This window comes from Garra rufa, chromosome 5, assembly GCF_049309525.1.
Source record: "Garra rufa chromosome 5, GarRuf1.0, whole genome shotgun sequence".
Taxonomy (NCBI): Eukaryota; Metazoa; Chordata; class Actinopteri; order Cypriniformes; family Cyprinidae; genus Garra; species Garra rufa.
The window spans coordinates 56,588,601-56,610,320 of NC_133365.1; the positions used below are offsets into that span (position 1 = coordinate 56,588,601).

Genomic DNA, 21,720 nt, shown 5'->3' on the forward strand with positions numbered 1-21,720 from the left:
AGATATAAAGAAATAATTGCAATATAAAGTCATAATTGTGAGATATGAACCCAGAATTGCGAGATATAGTCATAATTGAGAGAAAAGCACAGTTGTGAAATTTGCAATTGCCTTTTTTTTATAAATAAAAGCATTGTATAAGAGATATGAACGGTTGACCTGTCGTTTGCTGGGCTTGAGTTCTGATTTTTGGTTCTGATTATAACGAATGTTTTCATTTCACGTTCTTTTCTTCAAAAACATTCACGCAGCTTCTACAGGTGACATGTGATTCATGTGAGACTAATAAATGATGACTGATAATGATATCAGGTTTAATTCTTCAGTCTGTAAGGTGTGTTTATGTTTGACATGCGGGAAGAGCGTCTCTAAACCCGTCAGAACAGATTCATCCGCTCAGTCTTTCAGCAGCTGTCAGCGCAGGATTGAAGCGTTCGAAAGCACAACGCCGCTTATATTGTCAAAGCTGACAGAAAAGCACATCATGAGGAGCAGCACGACTGACGCTCCATGAGAAAGAAAAGAAAAACAGGCCACAAACAACAGAGAGATCTGCTGAAGATCCTGTCAGTCTGGAAAACTGTTCACAGCTGATTCAGGACTAGACCCGCCCACCCAGACAGAGACAGTCTGATTGACAGCTGAAGTGACCAATCACTGTGGTTTACCTTTTTAACTTACAATTGAGAGTTTATATCTCACAGTTCTTCATTTCTTAGAACTGTGACTATTTCTCAGAATTGTGATGTAATTTCTCAGATTTGCAAGTTTATATCTCACAATTCTGACTTTTTAACTCGCAATTGTGAGTTTGTATCTCACAATTTTGACTTTATTTCTTAGAATTGCAACTATTTCTCAGAATTGCGAGTTTATATCTCACAATTCCGACTTAATTTCTTGAAATTGTGACTATTCCTAAGAATTGTGAGTTCATATCACAATTCAAACTTAATTTTTTAGAGTTGTGACAATATCTCACAATTTATAACTCGCAATTGTGAGTTTGTATCTCACAATTTTGACTTAATTTCTTAGAATTTCAACTATTTCTCAGAATTGCGAGTTCATAACACAATTCGAACTTAATTTTTTAGAGTTGCGACAATATCTCACATTTCTGACTTTTTAACTCGCAATTGTGATTTTGTATCTCACAATTTTGACTTAATTTTTTAGAGTTGCGACATTATCTCACAATTCTGACTTTTTAATTCGCAATTGTGATTTTGTATCTCACAATTTTGACTTCTTAGAATTGCAACTATTTCTCAGAATTGCGAGTTTATATCTCACAATTCCGACTTAATTTTTTAGAATTGTTACTATATCTCCGAATTGTGAGTTTATATCTCACAATTCCGACTTAATTTCTTGAAATTGCAACTATTTCTAAGAATTGTGAGTTCATATCACAATTCTGACTTTTTAATTCGCAATTGTGATTTTGTATCTCACAATTTTGACTTATTTTTAAGAATTGCAACTATTTCTCAGAACTGTGAGTTCATATCACTAATTCAACTTTAGTAAACAAACTACAATCTGAACTACAAACAAACAGGGTTAAAAACCTGGTGTAGAAACAACTTTCTGAAATTGCAAGCAAATTGCACAATTATAAAGTAATGACCCTTCGACAATCAAAAGATTAAAATAACATTTTCTAAAATGTACGACAAAATATTCTAAATCTTACTTAAGACAATAAGACAATAACTTTTTCCCCAGTGTAGCTAAAACTAAAGCGATATAAAAACAAAATAGACATTAATTAAAATAAGAAAAAAACTTCTGATTTCATTTAGCTTAACCTGAGCTACTAAAATAATGAAATAAACTAAATAATATAACTGCATAAACTAAAAATTAAAACTTAAAACTGATAAAAAGGACAAAAACTTTACAAAAAAAAATAATAATTTAAAATTACAATGAAAACAAATATCAAAGAAGTCAAAAGAAATTTACAAAAGTGATTTTATGCTTATAGAAACACATTAAATGTAAATAAAGTGTCAACTTTTAGTGTTTCAAATAAGTTTTGAGAATAAAATGTCAAACTTTGGTTGAAATAATGTTAGATAGTCAACACAATTTTTATGTAAAAATTCAAACAACTTATTCTGACTTGTACATATTAAAATATATAAAAGAATAAGGGAGCATTTTGTGTTTTAAAACAATTCTTACTGACAAATGGAAAAAAAATTATGAAAGTTGTGGTGAAAGTAATTCGTCTTTTATTACGTCAAAAATTATTTTTGTTGTAAATATGCCTGACAAGATTGACACTGAATGACATTTTAGTGGGTGTCTTCTGTAAATTATGGAAAAAAAATATGATATTTAGTTTTTGCTCAGAAGAACAAAAACAAAAATGCAATTAAATTAAACAGAAACTTTGAAATATTTTTTGGGAAAAACGACAATTTAAAGCAGTATTACATTTATTGTTTTTATGCATAAACCCTTTTTCGTCTTTGACCCATGAACATTTTTATTACTAAAAACTAACTGAAATAAGAAAAAAACTCTAAAACATTTCTTATTTACAATCAGTTTACCTTAATATATTAAAATAACTACAACTGAAATAAAAAATACTACAATTTGAAAATGGGAAAATATTTAAATACAAAACAACTAAAAATATCTGAATGCACTGCAAAAAAAAAAAAAAAGCTTTTCTTAGATTTTTTGTTTTGTTTCCAGCCAAAATATCTAAAAATTCTTAATTCAAGAAGGATTTTCTAGACGAGTAAAAATTATTGTCTTGTTTTCAGAAAACAACAAGTCAAGTTAAGTGCCTTTTTGCTTGAGACTAAATAATCTGCCAATGGGGTAAGAAAAATCATCTTGTTTTCTGTTTGGCTGATTATTTAGCTTGTTTCAAGCAAAAACTCACTTAATTTTGACTTGTTTTTCAGAAAATAAGACAATACTTTTTACTCCTTTTTACTTTTTACTTCTTAATTTAAGAATGTTTTGATATTTTGGCTGGAAACAAGACAACGAATCTAAGTAGGAAAAGCATTTCTTTTGCAGTGTGGCGCTACAATAACACTGCTATTTAACAGCACCTGTACATCTCTCTCTCACGCTGTGTGTCTCAGATGGGTTCAGTAATGACTCTATCAGTCCTGTGAGAGACGGCAGGTCAGTCTGTCCCAGCAAACCCAGGGCTGTATCATCACCTCCTTCAGTTGAGCAGATCCATCACGTCTGTCCCCTCCTGACCTGCATTAGACATCCTCCAGCACCACTGACCGATAAATGATAGAGCTCTGACAACATTACAGCTCGTTACAAACACAAACCTGCTCCTTCAGCACATTCAGCTACATCACCACTGACTCAATACTCAATAAACAAATAGGAAATATACTCCTAAATATGAAGTCATTTCTGCAACACTAGCAGACGCTGACACTTAGGTCTCTCAAAATAGAAACATAAACAACAGAAAATAGTCTGTATTTTTCACATCTTTACATTTTCCGCCGGTTTTAGTACACGATATAACTACAGAAGAGTCAAGTTTTAAACAGGACAAATATGGAAACTCGTTGGTCATTTTTGAACATGATGCTAATGGTCTCATAGGATTCAATGATCTATGCTAAGCTATGCTAAAAGTGATATCGCCAGAACAGGAGAACGGCTGAATGGATTTCAAAACGGTAAAACTCAACTTATTAACTCGGGGGGAGTTGGAGAATGAGCCTATTTACAAAAAAAGTGAAGTGTTCCTTTAAAACTTAATTTTTGATTAGTAATATGCATCGCTAAGAACTTCATTTGGACAACTTTAAAGGTGATTTTTTTAATATTTAGATTTACCCCCCCCCCCTCTCAGATTCCAGATTTTGCAATAGTAGTATCTCAACCAAATATTGTCATATTCTAACCAAACATCAATGGAAAGCTTATTTGTTGAGAGTTCAGATTTATAAATAAATATAAAAATGTATAAAAATGGACCCTTATGACTGGTTTTGTGGACAAGGGTCACAAAATGTTTGCCAAAATATGAATGAGATGTGTATTTTATAGGCATTTTCCATAAACATAATGATTTTTATAGTCAACAAACTATATTCTAACCCTCACAGGAAACTAATTTTTTTTTTCTGAATAAAGATGGCTTCAAAGAAGATGAATAGAGTAGTGTAGATTAATGTATTAAATATAACTGAATATATCAACTAATTAAAAATACCAACTTAATACACATTTCTCAAGGCATTTCATAATTTTTTTATAGTGTATTATACATATCATGTATAGTATCATTGATGTACTATTATTTTGTAAATATTTTAAATTAGTTTTCATTTTGACGTTTTCTGTTTATTTCTCTTTTTTATTTTTAATAACTTAATGTATTTTTTTTTTCATAAAAAAATTACATTTTTAGTAATTTGCTATATGTTTTGGGATTTTTTTATTGGTTATTGGTATATTTAAAAAATAAAATAAAATAAATAAATAAATAAATATATAAATATATATATATATACACACACGACACACACACACACACACACACACACACACACACACACACACACACACACACACACACACACACACACACACACACACACACACACACACACACACACACACACACACACACACACACACACACACACACACACACACACACACACACACACACACACACACACACACACACACACACACACACACACGACACACACACACACACACACACACACACACACACGACACACACACACACACACACACACACACACACACACACACACACACACACACACACACACACACACACACACACACACACACACACACACACACACACACACACACACACACACACACACACACACACACACACACACACACACACACACACACACACACACACACACACACACACACACACACACACACACACACACACACACACACACACACACACACACACACACACACACACACACACACACACAATGCATGCACACTCACACATACATGCTTATGCACACACACACACACACACGCACGCACGCACGCACACACACACACACACACACACACACACACACACACACACACACACACACACACACAATGCATGCACACTCACACACACACACACACACACACACACACACACACTCACACATACATGCTTATGCACACACACACACACACACACACACACACACACACACACACACACACACACACAATGCATGCACACTCACACACACACACACACACACACACACACACACTCACACATACATGCTTATGCACACACACACACACACACACACACACACACACACACACACACACACACACACACACACACACAATGCATGCACACTCACACACACACACACACACACACACTCACACATACATGCTTATGCACACACACACACACACACACACACACACACACACACACACACACACACACTTAAAGCTGTATTATGATGTTGAGATCTGATGGAGCTGAACCGTTTCTACCTGATCTGAAATGAGACGCATCAAACCTCAATCATCTAGAAATGACCACAATGTCCAGAGAACACTCAGATGTGTTTGACCTACACGTCTACGCTAATAAATAACCCGTCTAGACACATCTACACAAAGATGAATCTGCTGCACTTGATCCTTCTCTCCTGATGTTAAAGGAGAAGTTCACTTCCAGAACAAAAACTGACAGATAATGTACTCACCCCCTTGCAATCCAAGATGTTCATGTCTTTCTTTCTTCAGTCGTAAAGAAATTGTGTTTTTTGAGGAAAACATTTCAGGAATGTTCTCCATATAGTGGACTTCTATGGGGCCCCCGAGTTCCAAAATTAGGTTTAAATGCAGCTTCAAATGGCTCTAAACCGAGGAATAAGGGTCTTATCTAGCAAATTTATTACAGTTTATATCCTTTTCAACCTCAAACACTTTTTTTTTTTTTTCTCCAGTTCAAGACAGTTAGGGTATGTCAAAAAACTCATCTAATTTTCTCCTCCAACTTCAAAATCGTCTTTATTCGTTGTATAAAAATAATAGTCAAAATAGTTATAAATTTGTTGTTTAACCTTTTTTTTGTTAAAAAGTGTCTGATCTTCTTTGCTTGTTCACTTTGTAAACACTTTTGCAGCGATGTAGGGCGAGTTTATATCTAGAAATTCTGACTTTATAACTCGCAATTGTGCGTTTATATCTCACAGTACTGAGACAAAAAATGTCAGAATTGCGAGATACAAAGTCACAGTTGCAAGAAAAAAGTCAGAATTGCGAATAGACACGATTCTGAGTAAAAAAGTTAGAATTGCGAGATGTAAACTGGCAATTGCGAGAAAGAAGTCAGTTTTGTGAGATAAAAAGTTGCAATTACCTTTTTTTATTTTTAATTCAGACGTCCTTCCATATATTTGACTTGTGTGAAAGGTTTTATAATTTATAGGCTTTACACAACAGCCATTTTTAGCTTTATAGACAATGGATTAATAGGAAGTGGTTAAATTAGTTTAAGTTGAGTACTAAAATAACCAAAACTAAATATACTAAAACTAAAATTTATTAAAAATATATAGACAAAAAAAATAAAAAATACATTTAATATTAATTTAAAAATACATAAATTTAATAAAAATAAAAATGCAAAATAAACAGAAAACATCAATATGAAAACTAATTTTTAAATATTTACAAAAACTCTAATAGTACATCATGGATACTATATATGATATGTATAATACACTATATAAGTTGTAAATAAAACAAAATTATGAAATGCTTATAGAAATGTGTATTTAGTTGATTTTTTAATTAGTTGATGTACATTAAGTTATATTTAATACAGTAATCTACACTGTCTTCTTTGAAACCACCTTCATTCTGAAATTGCAAGTAAATTTTGCTGGAAATTTTTTATTTTCAGAGTTTGAGTAGAATTTGAAATGATGCAGAGTTGCATTTGGATTTTGAATAAGGAAGTAGAATTAATTAAATGCATATTGAGCTGTTTTTTTTTTTTTAGCAAAGCAAAGTTTGCAGTGCACTGCAAAAAATGCTTTCTAGCTTAGATTTTTTGTCTTGTTTCCAGCCAAAATATTCAAAAATTCTTAAATCAAGAAGGATTTTCTAGATGAGTAAAAATGGTCTCGTTTTCAGAAAAAAAAAGTCAAAATTAAGTGCATTTTTGCTTGAAACAAGCTAAATAATCTGCCAATGGGGTAAGCAAAATTATCTTGTTTTCTGTTTGAAATAAGATTTTTTTGCTTTCACCCATTGGCAGATTATTTAGCTTGTTCTAAGCAAAAACACACTTAGTTTTGACTTGTTTTTTCTGAAAACAAGAAAATAATTTTTACTCATTTAGAAAATCCTTCTTGGTTTAAGAATTTTTTAGATATTTTAGCTGGAAACAAGACAAAATCTAAGCTAGAAAATCATTTTTTGCAGTGTGGAAGCCCGTTTTCGCCACTGAATAAAATATAAAAAATGGTATTGTGGCTTATCTCACAATTCTGAAATTTTTCTGAAATAAAGTCGCAATTGCATGATTCACAATTATTAATTGCATAGCAGTAACACACTGCAAAAAGTGCTTTTCTTACTTAGATTTTTTGTCTTGTTTCTAGAAAAAATATCAAAAAATTTTGAAAATAAAATCAAGAAGGATTTTCTAGGTGAGTAAAAATTGTCTTGTTTTTTTAGAAAGAACAAGTCAAAATTAAGTGTGTTTTTGCTTGAAACAAGCAAAATAATCTGCCAATGGTTCAACCCTTCTTCCTCGGCTGGAATTGTTTGAAGCTGCATTTAAACTGCATTTTGGAAATTTAGACTTGTGGACACCATAGAAATCCACAATATGAAGAGAAATCCTCAAAAAACATATATATTTTTTTCTACGACTGAAGAAAGAGACATGAACAGGGGGTGAGTACATTTTTGTTCTGAAAGTGAACTTCTCCATTAATCTAAAGTTGACCTGATCTGCTCCAGGATGAATGTGGTTCCTCATTAGAGTCAGCGTCATAACAAAACAGACACAAACACCAATCTGGACGCGTCTGTTATCCTCGGCCCGCTTCCATTCGCCAGCGTCGGCTTATTGTGTCTGTCAGCGTAGAGCGCACATGAATAATTCAGCCTCTGCCGCCGCGTTTGGCTTCGGAAAACCCATTTACATGAAAAACCCCATCCGTGTTCCCCTGATGAGAAAACAGCTCCAAGTTGGTGGACGCTCCAGGATGGGTCATACTAGCTGGTTGACTGGTTAATAACCAGCTAGAAACCAAACTCACAGTTTGTGGTTAAATCAACAGTTGCTGACAATAAGCATCGGCACGCAGAGTCAGCTGGAAATCACAGTGAGTTTGTGTTTCTGAGGGACTGACAGGAATATGGAACTGCAAATGTATCAAAGCTTTAACAAATATCCAGAAACAAAAGCGCCGGTCTTTAATCCTTGTCTGGGAAGGGAAAGGAAAGAAAAAGCAGCCGTTCCCTCCGGCAAACACCAGCACTGTTAACACTGCAGTGACCCGAACAAACAGAAGCATAAACCAGCCGCTCACTATGAGTGTCTAAATCACATGAACACACAGCTAACTTAACTGGAACGACAGGAAGATGAATTTACTGAATTGCAATTCAAAGAAATTCAACACAGGTGATGCATTCTGGCAAATGAAGTGTTCCTCCACCCTCATTCACACGTTTATTCAGTCAATGTTGCTAAAACACTAGAATAAAATGACTTTTCTAAGTTGTAAATAAAGCAAACATCACATTTTACAAGAAAATAATGCACAAAATTTAATTAATTAATTTTTTTTAAGGTAATTGGTTGCAATCAATTTATTTTAGCTGCATTTAAATAAAAAAATGTTGAAAGTTAGTAAACTAAATTTATTTAAATGTGACTTTGTATCTCACAATTCTGACTTTTTCTAGCAATTGCATCTTTGTATCTCGTGATAATAAAGACTGCTTCAAAGAAGACAGTGTAGATATATCAACTAATTAAAAATATCATCTAAATACACATTTCTATAGGCATTTCATAATCTTTTTACAAATTTTATAGTGTATTATACATATCATTGATGTACTATTATAGTTTTTGTAAATATTTTAAATTAGTTTTCATTTTGATATTTTCCTGTTTATTTTTCATTTTTATTTTTAATAATGTATTTTTTATTAATATTACATTTAAATTTTTAGTAATTTGCTGTGTGTTTTGGGAATTTGGGAAACTATTTTTTTATATGTCTATATAGTTTTTATTATATTATTATTAATTTATATTATATTATTTTTTTTAGTACTGAACTTTAACCAATTTAACCATTTCTCAATTGCCTATAAACCTAAAAATGGCTGTTGTGTAAAACCTAAAGATAACCTTTTTACACAAGGCATGAATCAAATCTATGGAATTTGCAATTCTGACTTTTTTTTTCAGTTGCAACTTTGTATCTCTGAATTCAATTTTCTTTCTCGCAATTGCAACTTTGTATCTCGCAATTCTAACTTTTTCGCACAATTGCAACTGTATTTCACACACTGTAAAAAGATTTCACCAGTTTCAACTTAAAAACCTAAGTTCAACAGTTCCCTTAAAATTTTAAGTTAAACCAACTTAAAACTACAAGTTATTTCAACTCACAACAATAAAATTAGTTAAAATGACTTGTACTTTTAAGTTGATTTAACTTATGAGTTGAAATTACGTTCAGTTTTAAGTTGATTTAACTTAAAATGTGAAGGCAGCAACTGAACTTAAGTTAAGCTGAAACTGGTGACCACTTTTTTACAGTGCAATTCTGACTTTTTTTTTTCTCTCGCAATTGCGACTTTGTATCTTGTAATTCTGACTTTTTTCTCAGAACTGTGAGATATAAACTTGCAATTGAGAGTTATAAAGTTCAGTTCTGAGGAAAAAAAACCTGATACATTTACAGAATTGCAAGTTTATGTCACAATTCTGACTTAACTTGCAATTGTGATTTTATATCACGCAATTGCGACTTTAAGAAAAAAAAGTCAGAATTGTGAGATAAGCTGCAAAAAACTTTTTTATTATTTATTTTTTAAGTGCCAGAAACAGGCTTCCATACAAATCAACATTCGTAAACTTTGCTTTGCTAAAAAAAATACAGCTCAATATGAGTTTCATTAATTCTTACATTGAAAATCCAACTGCAATTTTGCATCATTTCAAAATCAACTCAAACTCTGAGGGTGAGGTACAGTCCAGCTGTTTTAAGTGCTTAAATAAAATGTTTTTGCTTACATTTTGGAGCGTTTGTCCCGTCTAATTTTACTGAACAGAAACATCAGTCATGTTTTCACTAAAAAAACACAAAACATAAAACCGCTCGCAATTCCTTGCAATATCAATTCAGAATCCGGATTGGTTTTTAACACTAGTTTCTGCATTAAACACACAGTGAGGAGGAAAATAAGCTGTGTTAAAGCAAAGCCTGACGTATTTCCACTGATAACAGTTTTCCACAAAGCGCCGGTAATGGAGGAGCGAAGCAGCTGTAGATGTGAACATCTCAAACGCGCAACAATAAATGTGCAAATGAGACATTTCAGCACAAAAGGCATCTTGTAGTGAAGCGTAGGACTGTGTCGGGATCCTGTAGCCGCGCTCTCCTTCTCTAACACGCTTTGGCTTCACTCAAGCCTGCTTAAATACAAATAAGCAATCGCAGCTTTTCTATTATTGCACATGAATTATTGAGTAACACGAGCGGCGTGTTTACAGCTACGACTGCTGCAGAGAGAGAGAGAGAGAGAGAGAGAGAGAGATGGGCAGAGGGAAGAGAGCGGTGTGGTGACAGCAGCTGATTTGGTCCCGTCACTCAGACAGCAGCATTAGCATTCCTAAAGATGTCCCATGATTCCCGGCGGAGACGCCCGTCCCGCTCCCATCAGCCTCGGCTGACACATCCTGAGAGGAAACACTCGCAAACCCAACAAAAGAGCAGCCGCTGCTGAGAAACACCCAGAGCTTCTGTTTCTGCAGAATGAATGCGATTTAACACCGATCCAAAAGAGACATGCTTTGGTCAATCCAGTGCTCCAGGGTTAGGGTTAGGGTTAGGGTTAGGGTTAGAAACAGATGGGACATATTTAAGAAAAACTAAATTAAATGAGGACACAATATAGGCTTCTACTGTTTTTATAATTTAAAATGAAACCTGAAAACTAAAAGAAAATATAAAAAAAGCTAATTTAAAATGTTTACAAAAAGTATAATAGTAAACTATAATAGTTTTAAAAGATACTATTTCAGTCTTTCTACTTCAAAATGTCATATTTAATTAAATGTTATTTGGCATTTCTTTGTAATTATTTCTAAAATTTAGCAGTTGCGTGTGTGCATTCATTCACACACAATAAGAGATGAATATATCATGTATCTGATCCAGAAAATCCGTCCAGATGACAGAATAATCGTAAAAATATGAGACAGTTTGTGTTGATCCGTGTCTTATTAAAGTGAATATGATAATTAAATTACAGACTGTTAATTACACAGATGAGATTAAAGGATAGAAACACTTTCAGAGAGACACGCGGGCTGTGTTCCAAACACTAGTGAGCTGCCTACATAGACGCCTTCTGAGAGAGCACCACTGAAATAAAGCACAATCATTTACAACACATGCAAACAATGAGTGATTTTTATTATTATTTTATTTTTTTAAATGAATATGCACTTCTTGTACTGAATGATGCATTTGTCTCAATTCATCTGCTGTTTTAAACCAGAGTTAGCATCAGAATTATAATGGTACTGGAAGTGACATGCACTTTAGGGAGCTCACTAGGGTTTAGGACAGAGGCTAAGGGGTTAAAAGATCACTGAGATTTAACTGCACTGACACTGTCAGATGAGAACAAAACTAGAACTAAATTGATCTGAATAATGACTCTATTGTCTGCTGTACATCTGCTTTACAGCTGAATTTGAATTTGCCTCATAATTGATGAATTTTTCAACAATACTGTTCTTTTGCTGTTTCGTAATGCCTTGAGAGAATCTGTTCATGTGTTTAAATCTCAGTCTCGCTGCACTGCTGTCAGACTCAGATCCTGGCCTGGATCTGTCTGTGTGTGGATTGGGATTCACTGACAGCTGTGTGCATCACTCATGTCTCCTCCATTCAACTGGTCATATCATAAACAAGATACATCTTATCATTTATAAACACATATAAATGCTTCAAATCTGCTTATAGAGCATCTTCTCTGGTCTCGTCTTCATCTCAGATCATCTCCTATGATTTCATTAGCATCTCCTCTGGCCTTATCCTTGTCTCAGAGCATCTCTTCTGGTCTCATCTGCATCTCAGAGTGTGACCTCTAGTCTCATCTGTGTCTTAGAGTGTCTTCTCTGGTCTCATCAGTGTCTTAGAGCATCTCCTTGGGTCTCAGCAACATCCCAGAACGTCTCCTCTGGACTCATCAGTGTCTTAGAGCATCTCCTCTGGACTCATCAGTGTCTTAGAGCGTCTCCTCTGGACTCATCTGTGTCTTAGAGTGTCTTCTCTGGTCTCATCAGTGTCTTAGAGCATCTCCTTGGGTCTCAGCAACATCCCAGAACGTCTCCTCTGGACTCATCAGTGTCTTAGAGCATCTCCTCTGGACTCATCAGTGTCTTAGAGCGTCTCCTCTGGACTCATCTGTGTCTTAGAGCATCTCCTCTGGACTCATCAGTGTCTTAGAGTGTCTTCTCTGGTCTCATCAGTGTCTTAGAGCATCTCCTCTGGACTCATCAGTGTCTTAGAGCATCTCCTCTGGACTCATCAGTGTCTTAGAGTGTCTTCTCTGGTCTCATCAGTGTCTTAGAGCATCTCCTTGAGTCTCAGCAACATCCCAGAACGTCTCCTCTGGACTCATCAGTGTCTTAGAGCATCTCCTCTGGACTCATCTGTGTCTTAGAGTGTCTCCTCTGGACTCATCAGTGTCTTAGAGCATCTCCTCTGGTCTCATCAGTGTCTTAGAGCATCTCCTCTGGACTCATCAGTGTCTTAGAGCATCTCCTCTGGACTCATCTGTGTCTTAGAGTGTCTCCTCTGGACTCATCAGTGTCTTAGAGCATCTCCTCTGGACTCATCAGTGTCTTAGAGTGTCTTCTCTGGTCTCATCAGTGTCTTAGAGCATCTCCTCTGGACTCATCAGTGTCTTAGAGCATCTCCTCTGGACTCATCAGTGTCTTAGAGTGTCTTCTCTGGTCTCATCAGTGTCTTAGAGCATCTCCTTGAGTCTCAGCAACATCCCAGAACGTCTCCTCTGGACTCATCAGTGTCTTAGAGCATCTCCTCTGGACTCATCAGTGTCTTAGAGCATCTCCTCTGGACTCATCTGTGTCTTAGAGCATCTCCTCTGGACTCATCAGTGTCTTAGAGCATCTCCTTGGGTCTCAGCAACATCCCAGAACGTCTCCTCTGGACTCATCAGTGTCTTAGAGCATCTCCTTGGGTCTCAGCAACATCCCAGAACGTCTCCTCTGGACTCATCAGTGTCTTAGAGCATCTCCTCTGGACTCATCTGTGTCTTAGAGTGTCTTCTCTGGTCTCATCAGTGTCTTAGAGCATCTCCTTGAGTCTCAGCAACATCTCAGAATGTCTCCTCTGGACTCATCAGTGTCTTAGAGCATCTCCTTTGGACTCATCAGTGTCTTACAGCATCTCCTTGGGTCTCAGCAACATCTCAGAACGTCTCATCTGGCCTCATAAGTGTCTTAGAGCAGCGGTTCCCAATTCCAGTCCTCGCGACCCACCGCTCTACACATTTTGTGTGTTTCACGCATCGCTTCCGACGTTTGTTCTATTCCAACGTTACTGCCCTTCGAAGTGGACATCACAGGATATTCCGCCATTATTCATTAGTTCGAAGCGAGCGTATGTGTTCCATTTGAAGGTCATTAAAGCGTGCGAGACGTAAATTTAAAATGCATTTATTTACAGATGCACTTATGTCACACTTCTCTAGTAAGTTTCATCTGTGTGTGAAGACGCCACATGCTCCTCTGGCCTAATCATCATCTCAGGGCATCTCCTCCAGGCTCATCCTAGTCTCAAAGTATTGCCCTTTGGTGCATCTCAGAGCATCTCCTCCAGTTTTAGCAACATCTCAGAACATCTCCTCTGGTGGACTCATCCTCATCTCAGAGCATCTCCTCTGGTCTCTTCAGTGTCTCAGAGCATCTCCTCTGGTCTCTTCAGTGTCTCAGAGCATCTCCTCTGGTCTCTTCAGTGTCTCAGAGCATCTCCTCTGGTCTCTTCAGTGTCTCAGAGCATCTCCTCTGGTCTCTTCAGTGTCTCAGAACATCTCCTCTGGTCTCTTCAGTGTCCCAGAACATCTCCTCTGGTCTCTTCAGTGTCTCAGAACATCTCCTCTGGTCTCTTCAGTGTCTCAGAACATCTCCTCTGGTCTCTTCAGTGTCCCAGAACATCTCCTCTGGTCTCTTCAGTGTCTCAGAGCATCTCCTCTGGTCTCTTCAGTGTCTCAGAACATCTCCTCTGGTCTCTTCAGTGTCTCAGAACATCTCCTCTGGTCTCTTCAGTGTCTCAGAACATCTCCTCTGGTCTCTTCAGTGTCCCAGAACATCTCCTCTGGTCTCTTCAGTGTCTCAGAGCATCTCCTCTGGTCTCTTCAGTGTCTCAGAGCATCTCCTCTGGTCTCTTCAGTGTCTTAGAGCATCTCCTTGGGTCTCAGCAACATCTCGGAGCATCTCCTCTGGTCTCATCAGTGTCTTAGAGCATCTTTGTTTAATCTCCTCCGGTCTCAGAACGTCTCCTCTGGTCTCATCCTCATCCCAGAGCATCTCCTCAGGTCTCAGCAACATCTCAGAATGTCTCATCCTAGTCTCAGATTGTCTCCTCTGGTCTCGTCCTTGTCTCTCATTTATCCGGGATGGATTGAGTTCACACTCAGGCTCCGTGGAGAGCAGCTTTTGTGTGTCTGTCAGGACAGCTATTGACTTTAATAGAGTGAGTGATGGTTAACTCTGCAGCACTTTTGTTGAGCGCTGACAGCAGTAATGAGACCGCGAGTGTCTCTCCATGGGCATTATGGGACGTCTGAACACCAGGCTCACATAAACCCCATTAAATATCACAGCTCCGCTCAAGCCCTAGCCGCACCGAGGCAACCGCTGTTTCTGCGCAGTGAACACGGGCGCCGTCTGCGCCGCTTGCCGCAGGGATCCGTGATTAAAACAGCAGGAACCGCAGAGGAACCGCAGAGCTTTACTCTCATTCCCGCTTAATTAAAACCTTCGCTTGAGTGTCAAACTGCCGCTAATAGTTTTTTGATTGACATGACATCGAGATTCAGGTATTTTTAATCTTCTCACATTTCTGTGGGAAACTTTCATCAACAGCAGATGGTTTTTGGCAGAAGTTTCATTAGCGGCAGACAGATTGATCCCAAACCTCCCACAAACACACACTAATGTGGAACGTGCATCCGTGTATCAGTGTGTTTCACAACAGATGCTTGCAGGAACATTTTAGGTTAAACTTCACGTTCTACAGCGGCTGATGATCCCATACAGCTATATATAGTTGTTACTCAAAAGGCAACAAAATACATTCACATTCCTATGAGTATGAATGCTTGAAACAATAAAAAAGACATACATTTATTTTAAAATCTACACTAGCAATATTTTGCTATATTTTGAAATAAACACTACTGTTCAGTAAAAAAAATTAAATGTTTTCTTTTCTGTTCACCAAGGCTGCTTTTATTTGATCAAAAATACGGTAGAAATTGTAAAATATTAATATAGCTGTTTTCTATGTGAATATCTGATCAAATGTAATTGATTGTTGTGATCAAAGCTGAATTTTTAGCATCATTACTCCAGTCTTCAGTGTCACGTGATCCTTCAGAAATCATTCTAATTTGCTGATTTGCTGCTCAAGCATCATCTCTGATTATTATCCGTGTTAAAAACAGTTGTGCTGCCCAATATTGTTGTGCAAACTGTCATACATGTTATCTTTTAGTATTTACAGATGAATAGCAAGTTCAAAAGCACAGTATTTATTTGATATAGAAAGTTTTTGTAACATTATAAATGTCTTTACTGGTACTTTTGATCAATTTCACTCTCTAAGCATCATTTCTGCCGTCCAGTGACAGAATCTCAGTACGTGACTGTTAATTAAGATCATACAATTAAGATTTCAAACTTCATTAGATCCTCAAATAAGCTGAGGAACTGCTGTCTTCATTTCTAGATATCAGATGAGCGTGATCAGATGAAAGTGCTGCAGGAAATGTGTGAATGAACGAAACCTCGTTACCGACCCATAAACTGAAGAGCTGCAGGAAATCAGCATGTGACACAGAAACCTGGCTGACCAATGAGAGACTGGGGGTGGAGCTTCCTAACGCATCGTCATATAAAAGTAGAAAGCAGTCGTTCTGTATGAGAGTCACGGCAGGTTCAGACAGAATCTCACACTCCTCTGAACACCTAGAGAACATCTCTGCATCCCGTCGGAATCTAGTCTCTCTCTTCACATAAAGCCCTGGATCAGTGCTCTACACGCACTGCAAAGCATTCTGGGTAAAATTCTTAGAGATCACACAGATCTGAATCTCAAGACTAAACCTCACAAACTCACATGCTCTGAAACAAACACACACACACAGACACGTCTGCAGCAAACAGCTGTGAAGCGCGAGCGAGCGCCTGCGTGAATGCGTGTGCATGCGTGCAGATGAAGGATGCTCACAGGTCTCAGATCAGCACATGAGCGTGTCGAGCGTGTCGGATCTTACCGAGCTGCAGCAGGATGAGTTGAGCCATGGCCTGACTGTTTCCCGCCTCGTTCTCAGCGATACACTGATAGAAACCCTCATCCGAGCGAACCAGACCCAGAATCTGGAGATGACCGCCATCCTGCACATCACACATAAGACAAAATTACTCACATTGCACATCAGACTTCAGGACATTCTCACATGCATTTTTGAGATATTAGCACACAAAAAATCTACTAACTATAAGTTTTTGGTAAGATATTTTAACAGAAATACAATTGAAAATATAGCTGCAAGCAGCAATTAAGGGGCCAAGCACTAGGCGAGGCAGCAAGCATCAGAGTAACTGAAACTATGAGCAATTGAAGCCATTTTAAGATGTTTTTAGTCAAAGTTGGTGCAGTGGCGCTGTTATCAAATCGATGCGGTGTGTTCAATGTGAGGTGACAATGACACACACAAAGTTCGGTGTCAATATGTCAAAGCAAAAGAGATAAAGCCTCAGTCATTTTGGCATCATGGCACAAATGTGTTGCATTGCTATACAAAAACAGTTTTGTCTATCGACACAAAATCCATAACTTGAAGATGATCTGACTCGATTTTGGTGAAAATCGGATGAACGGTCTAGGAGGAGTATGAAAATGTTTGGCCAATTTTGGCATAATTGGTATCAATGTTCTCAGCAGGACCCGAGGAAAATATTGAGACCACTACATTACAATAGGCCAATTTAATCAAATGTTATTAGCATTTTTTGAAATTTCTTTTAAACTTTTGGCCACAAGGTGGCTCTGCCCTAAAACTTTTTGAGTAGCATCAAGGCATGATGCCCAAGAAATACCGAGTTTAATAACGATAGGGCACTGTGTTCGTAAAATATAGCATTTTACAATAAAATAAAAATGGCCAATGCCCAAAATGGCTGGCATGGGAAAATTCGACTCTGCATGCTCCTCTGAACCTAAAGTGATTTTTGGCCAAGCCATTCAAAAGTTATAAGCAAAAAGAGGCATTTTTAATATCTCCTGACCACTAGGTGGCGCTGTGCTAAAACTGTGCAGGTAGCCTCAGGTCATGGTTGTTATAACACACACCAAGTTTGGTCTCAATACGACAAACCTATGTGGAGATATAGCCTCACATCAATTTTTGCGTGCTATTCGTCAAATTCGTTTGCGCGTTATTCAAGAACAGTTTGACTAATCAACTTGAATTTAATAACTTTTAGCCATCATGGTCTAAAGCTGATCTGAACCAATTTTGGTGAAAATCTGACAAACCGTCTAGGACAAGTTCCAAAAATTTGATTTCCTTCTAGACCTTACAGTTCAAAAGTTTTCAGCAAAAAAATAAAATTTTGCGCAAGCGGTGGCGCTAGAGAGTTTGAGTTAGAGACTTCAAACATGCTATGGTTAATGTTAAAACTGTCCTCTATCTGTGAGCCAAAATTGAATAACTTTCTCACAAGTGGTTCTATGGGCTGCCATAGACTTCCACAGCGGAAGAAATGAAAGAAGAAAAATAATAATAGGAAATCATAATGTTTTAAGAGGACCCTTGGCCCCTAATAAATTAATAAATGAAATACAAAATGAATTATTTAATAAAAACACCAGATGTATTTTCTCACCACGATCTGGAAGTAGTCGCTGGGAATGACGGCTTCTCCATTCTTCACCCAGCGGACGGTGGGCTGTGGGTTTCCCGTTACGGCACACTCCATCTCGATGTCCGTGCTTTCATACGCGTATGTGTTTGACGGGTAGTTTAGGAACTGAGGCGGCACTGAGAACAGAGAGAGAAAAAACACCATAAACATCATCGGATCATCACAGACACATCTGCACTCCAACACCACATGACGCATGATTACAAGTGATTCATCTAATATCAGTAAAAGTGGTCTATTTTAATTACAAATGGACTGGGTGTGATGACATTACTGCAATCATCATGTGATTTGAGTTGTTTAATCAATGTCTGATGCTTTCTTCAAAAACATAAAATAAAATCTAACTTTGTTGTATTCTTCATTTGTAAGTTGCCTTTGTAGTGTGTTTTCAATCGCTCATTTTTGAGTGTCTATTACAGTGAGGATGCTCTCTCAGAAGGCACTAGACTACGCAGACAGCAGATTGTAGTGTTTGTATGAGATCTGATGTAAAGACTGACACAGCAGTCTGGAATATGAATATATCAGCGGTAGTAGAGGATCTGAACTCCTGCTTCACATAAATCAAACTCAGCCAATTTATCAACATAATCCGGCCAAATCTGCAGCCGCAGCAGAGCAGCTTAACCTGAGAGACAGACACAGATCCACATTCAGACGGACGGACGGTCAGTCCCTGACAGCATCATTAAAGCGTTCAATCAGCAGAGATCATGGTGGAGATGGACATACATCATGATTAAAGTCAAAGCACAGACGCGAGTCCAGCTGATTTTCCTCTCCGAGAATGAAAGGCTCATTTCAGCAGGAAAATTACGTATCGATCGGCCTCATCTCAATAATAGTCTGAACGCTCATCTTCAGACGCCCGGCATCGGCCTGATTGGAATGAAATGGATTTGAGATGTTTGTCCACTTTAAAGAAGAGAAATGACTGAGACGCCGCAGAACTTCAGAGAGAAATCAACATCAACAAAACATTGATGCCATTATTGAAAACTACCTGACATTACAATTCATTATCATAATATCACATTCACTTACAGTCATTATATACTGTAACACTATGAATATTCAATGAGCTCAGTTGAGATTCATTTTGAATAATTGTTTTAAAAAAAACACACTGGTTATTATAAAAAATTGCAACTGTTTTATAATTATCTCAATGTTGCTTTTATAGAGCCTCAAAAAATCATGTTTTTTTAAATTCACATGTTGGTTTCATAAAGTTTTGAGTTTTCCTTTTGGCTTTATGGAATTTTGGGTGAATGGGTGCCGTCAGAATGAGAGTCCAAACAGCTGATAAAAACATCACAATAATCCACAAGTAATCCACACCACTCCAGTCCATCAGTTAACATCTTGACAAGACAAAAGCTGAAACAAAACCAGCATTAAGACCTTTTTTAACTATGTAATAAAAATGGCAACTAATAAACATTGCAATTAAAGCACACAAAAAAAAAAATAGTATTTAAGTTAAGAACATCTTAATGCCGGATTTGTTTGAGCTTTTGTCTTGTCAAGATGTTAACTGATGGACTGGAGTGGTGTGGATTACTTGTGGATTATTGAGATGTTTTTATCAGCTGTTTGGACTCATTCTGATGGCACCCATTCACTGCAGAGGGTCCATTGGTGAGCAGATTCAGATTAAATGCTGCATTTGCCGTGTTGGAATTATTGTAATCAAGATGAAGTTGTAATGTTGCCAGAGTCAAGAATTATTTTTTTCTCCATCAGCGCTCGTAACACCAAATCAGGAATACAGTGGATCCTCTGCAGTGAATGGGTGCCGTCAGAATGAGAGTCCAAACAGCTGATAAAAACATCACAATAATCCACAATAATTCACTCCAGTCCATCAATTCACATCTTGACAAGACAAAAGCTGAAACAAAACCAGCATTAAGACCTTTTTCTAATTATGTCGTAAAAATGGCAACTAATAAACATAGCACTTAAAGCACATAAAATTGTATTTAAGTTAAAAACGTCTTAATGATGGATTTGTTTCAGCTTTTGTTTTCTCAAGATGTTAACTGATGGACTGGAGTGAATTATTTTGGATTATTGAGATGTTTTTATCAGCTGTTTGGACTCTCATTCTGACGGCACCCATTTAGAATGAGAGTCCAAACAGCTGATAAAAACATCACAAGGAGTTAAAAATGTCTTAATGCTGCAATTGTTTCAGCTTTTGTCTTCTCAAGATGTCAACTGATGGACTGGAGTGAATTATTGTGGATTATTGTGATGTTTTTATCAGCTGTTTGGACTCTCATTCTGACGGCACCCATTCACTGCAGAGGATCCGTTGGTGAGACAGTAATGGAATGACACATTTATACAAATCTGATGAACAAACAAACTCATCTTCATCTTGGATGTCCTGAGGGTGAACACATTTAAAGCACATTTGAATTTTTGCTGAACAATTAATTTAAGAAATCCATTTTTGTTGTGATGTGGAAATCATCTGTAGGAAGGCGGATGTTATACTAATGGTCAAGCATCTGGTGACACACCAAAAGCACCTGAAAAATCCACAGACGGCCGCAGCTGGAGGACACATGTCCCGCTGAGACTCTAAAACCGGAATCAAAGCAGGCGTGAGACTAAAGCCGGGCGTGATGCGCTGAACATGCATGATCAATAAGCAGACATGAGCTGTATAAATGCGGACGCAGCAGTCCAGGCCCGAGGCCACGTGCTCTAATTAATTACTCGGCTGTTCTACACCATTAGCTAAAGCGCTTTCTTCCCAGCAATCAGCTCGCAGCGGAAGCCGGCGTCGTGCGGCCCCTGTAATCTGCGTGTCGGACGCGTCAGCATCGATGCGTCATTAGCTGCGCGTATCTTTGTCTGCGCCGTATTGCACTAATTAAAGCCCAACGATTTCCATTAGAAGCGGGCGTCTCCTCTATCACCGGTGGGTTTGAACTAACTCGCCAATTACAACGGGTTAAAAACCACCAAACACCAACCTCGATACTCTCAACATACTCAATTACAGCTCATAATGAAATCAAACACACTTATGAAACATTATGAGACTCAGAGGAGCTTTGAGAGAGGCGCTGCGTTTACAAATGCTTCTTAAAGGAACAGTTCACACAATAATCATCATTCTGTCATCATTTACTTCCATTATGTCAATCACATTTGATGTAGAGCTGTGAAATTAGTCATGATTAATCGATTCAAAATAAAAGTTAATG

At 37.3% G+C, this 21,720-nt stretch overlaps 1 protein-coding gene across 1 annotated transcript in view; it reads right to left on the bottom strand.

Annotated features, from left to right (window-relative positions):
- Window positions 1-21,720, bottom strand: part of dcc (DCC netrin 1 receptor) — a 185,484-nt gene that overhangs the window by 107,622 nt on the left and 56,142 nt on the right. The window contains exons 7-8 of the mRNA XM_073840175.1: window positions 18,455-18,609; window positions 16,840-16,960 (exon numbers count right to left, since the gene is read on the bottom strand). Coding sequence (XP_073696276.1) covers window positions 16,840-16,960; window positions 18,455-18,609 — 276 coding nt within the window. The remainder of the gene's footprint in view (window positions 1-16,839; window positions 16,961-18,454; window positions 18,610-21,720) is intronic.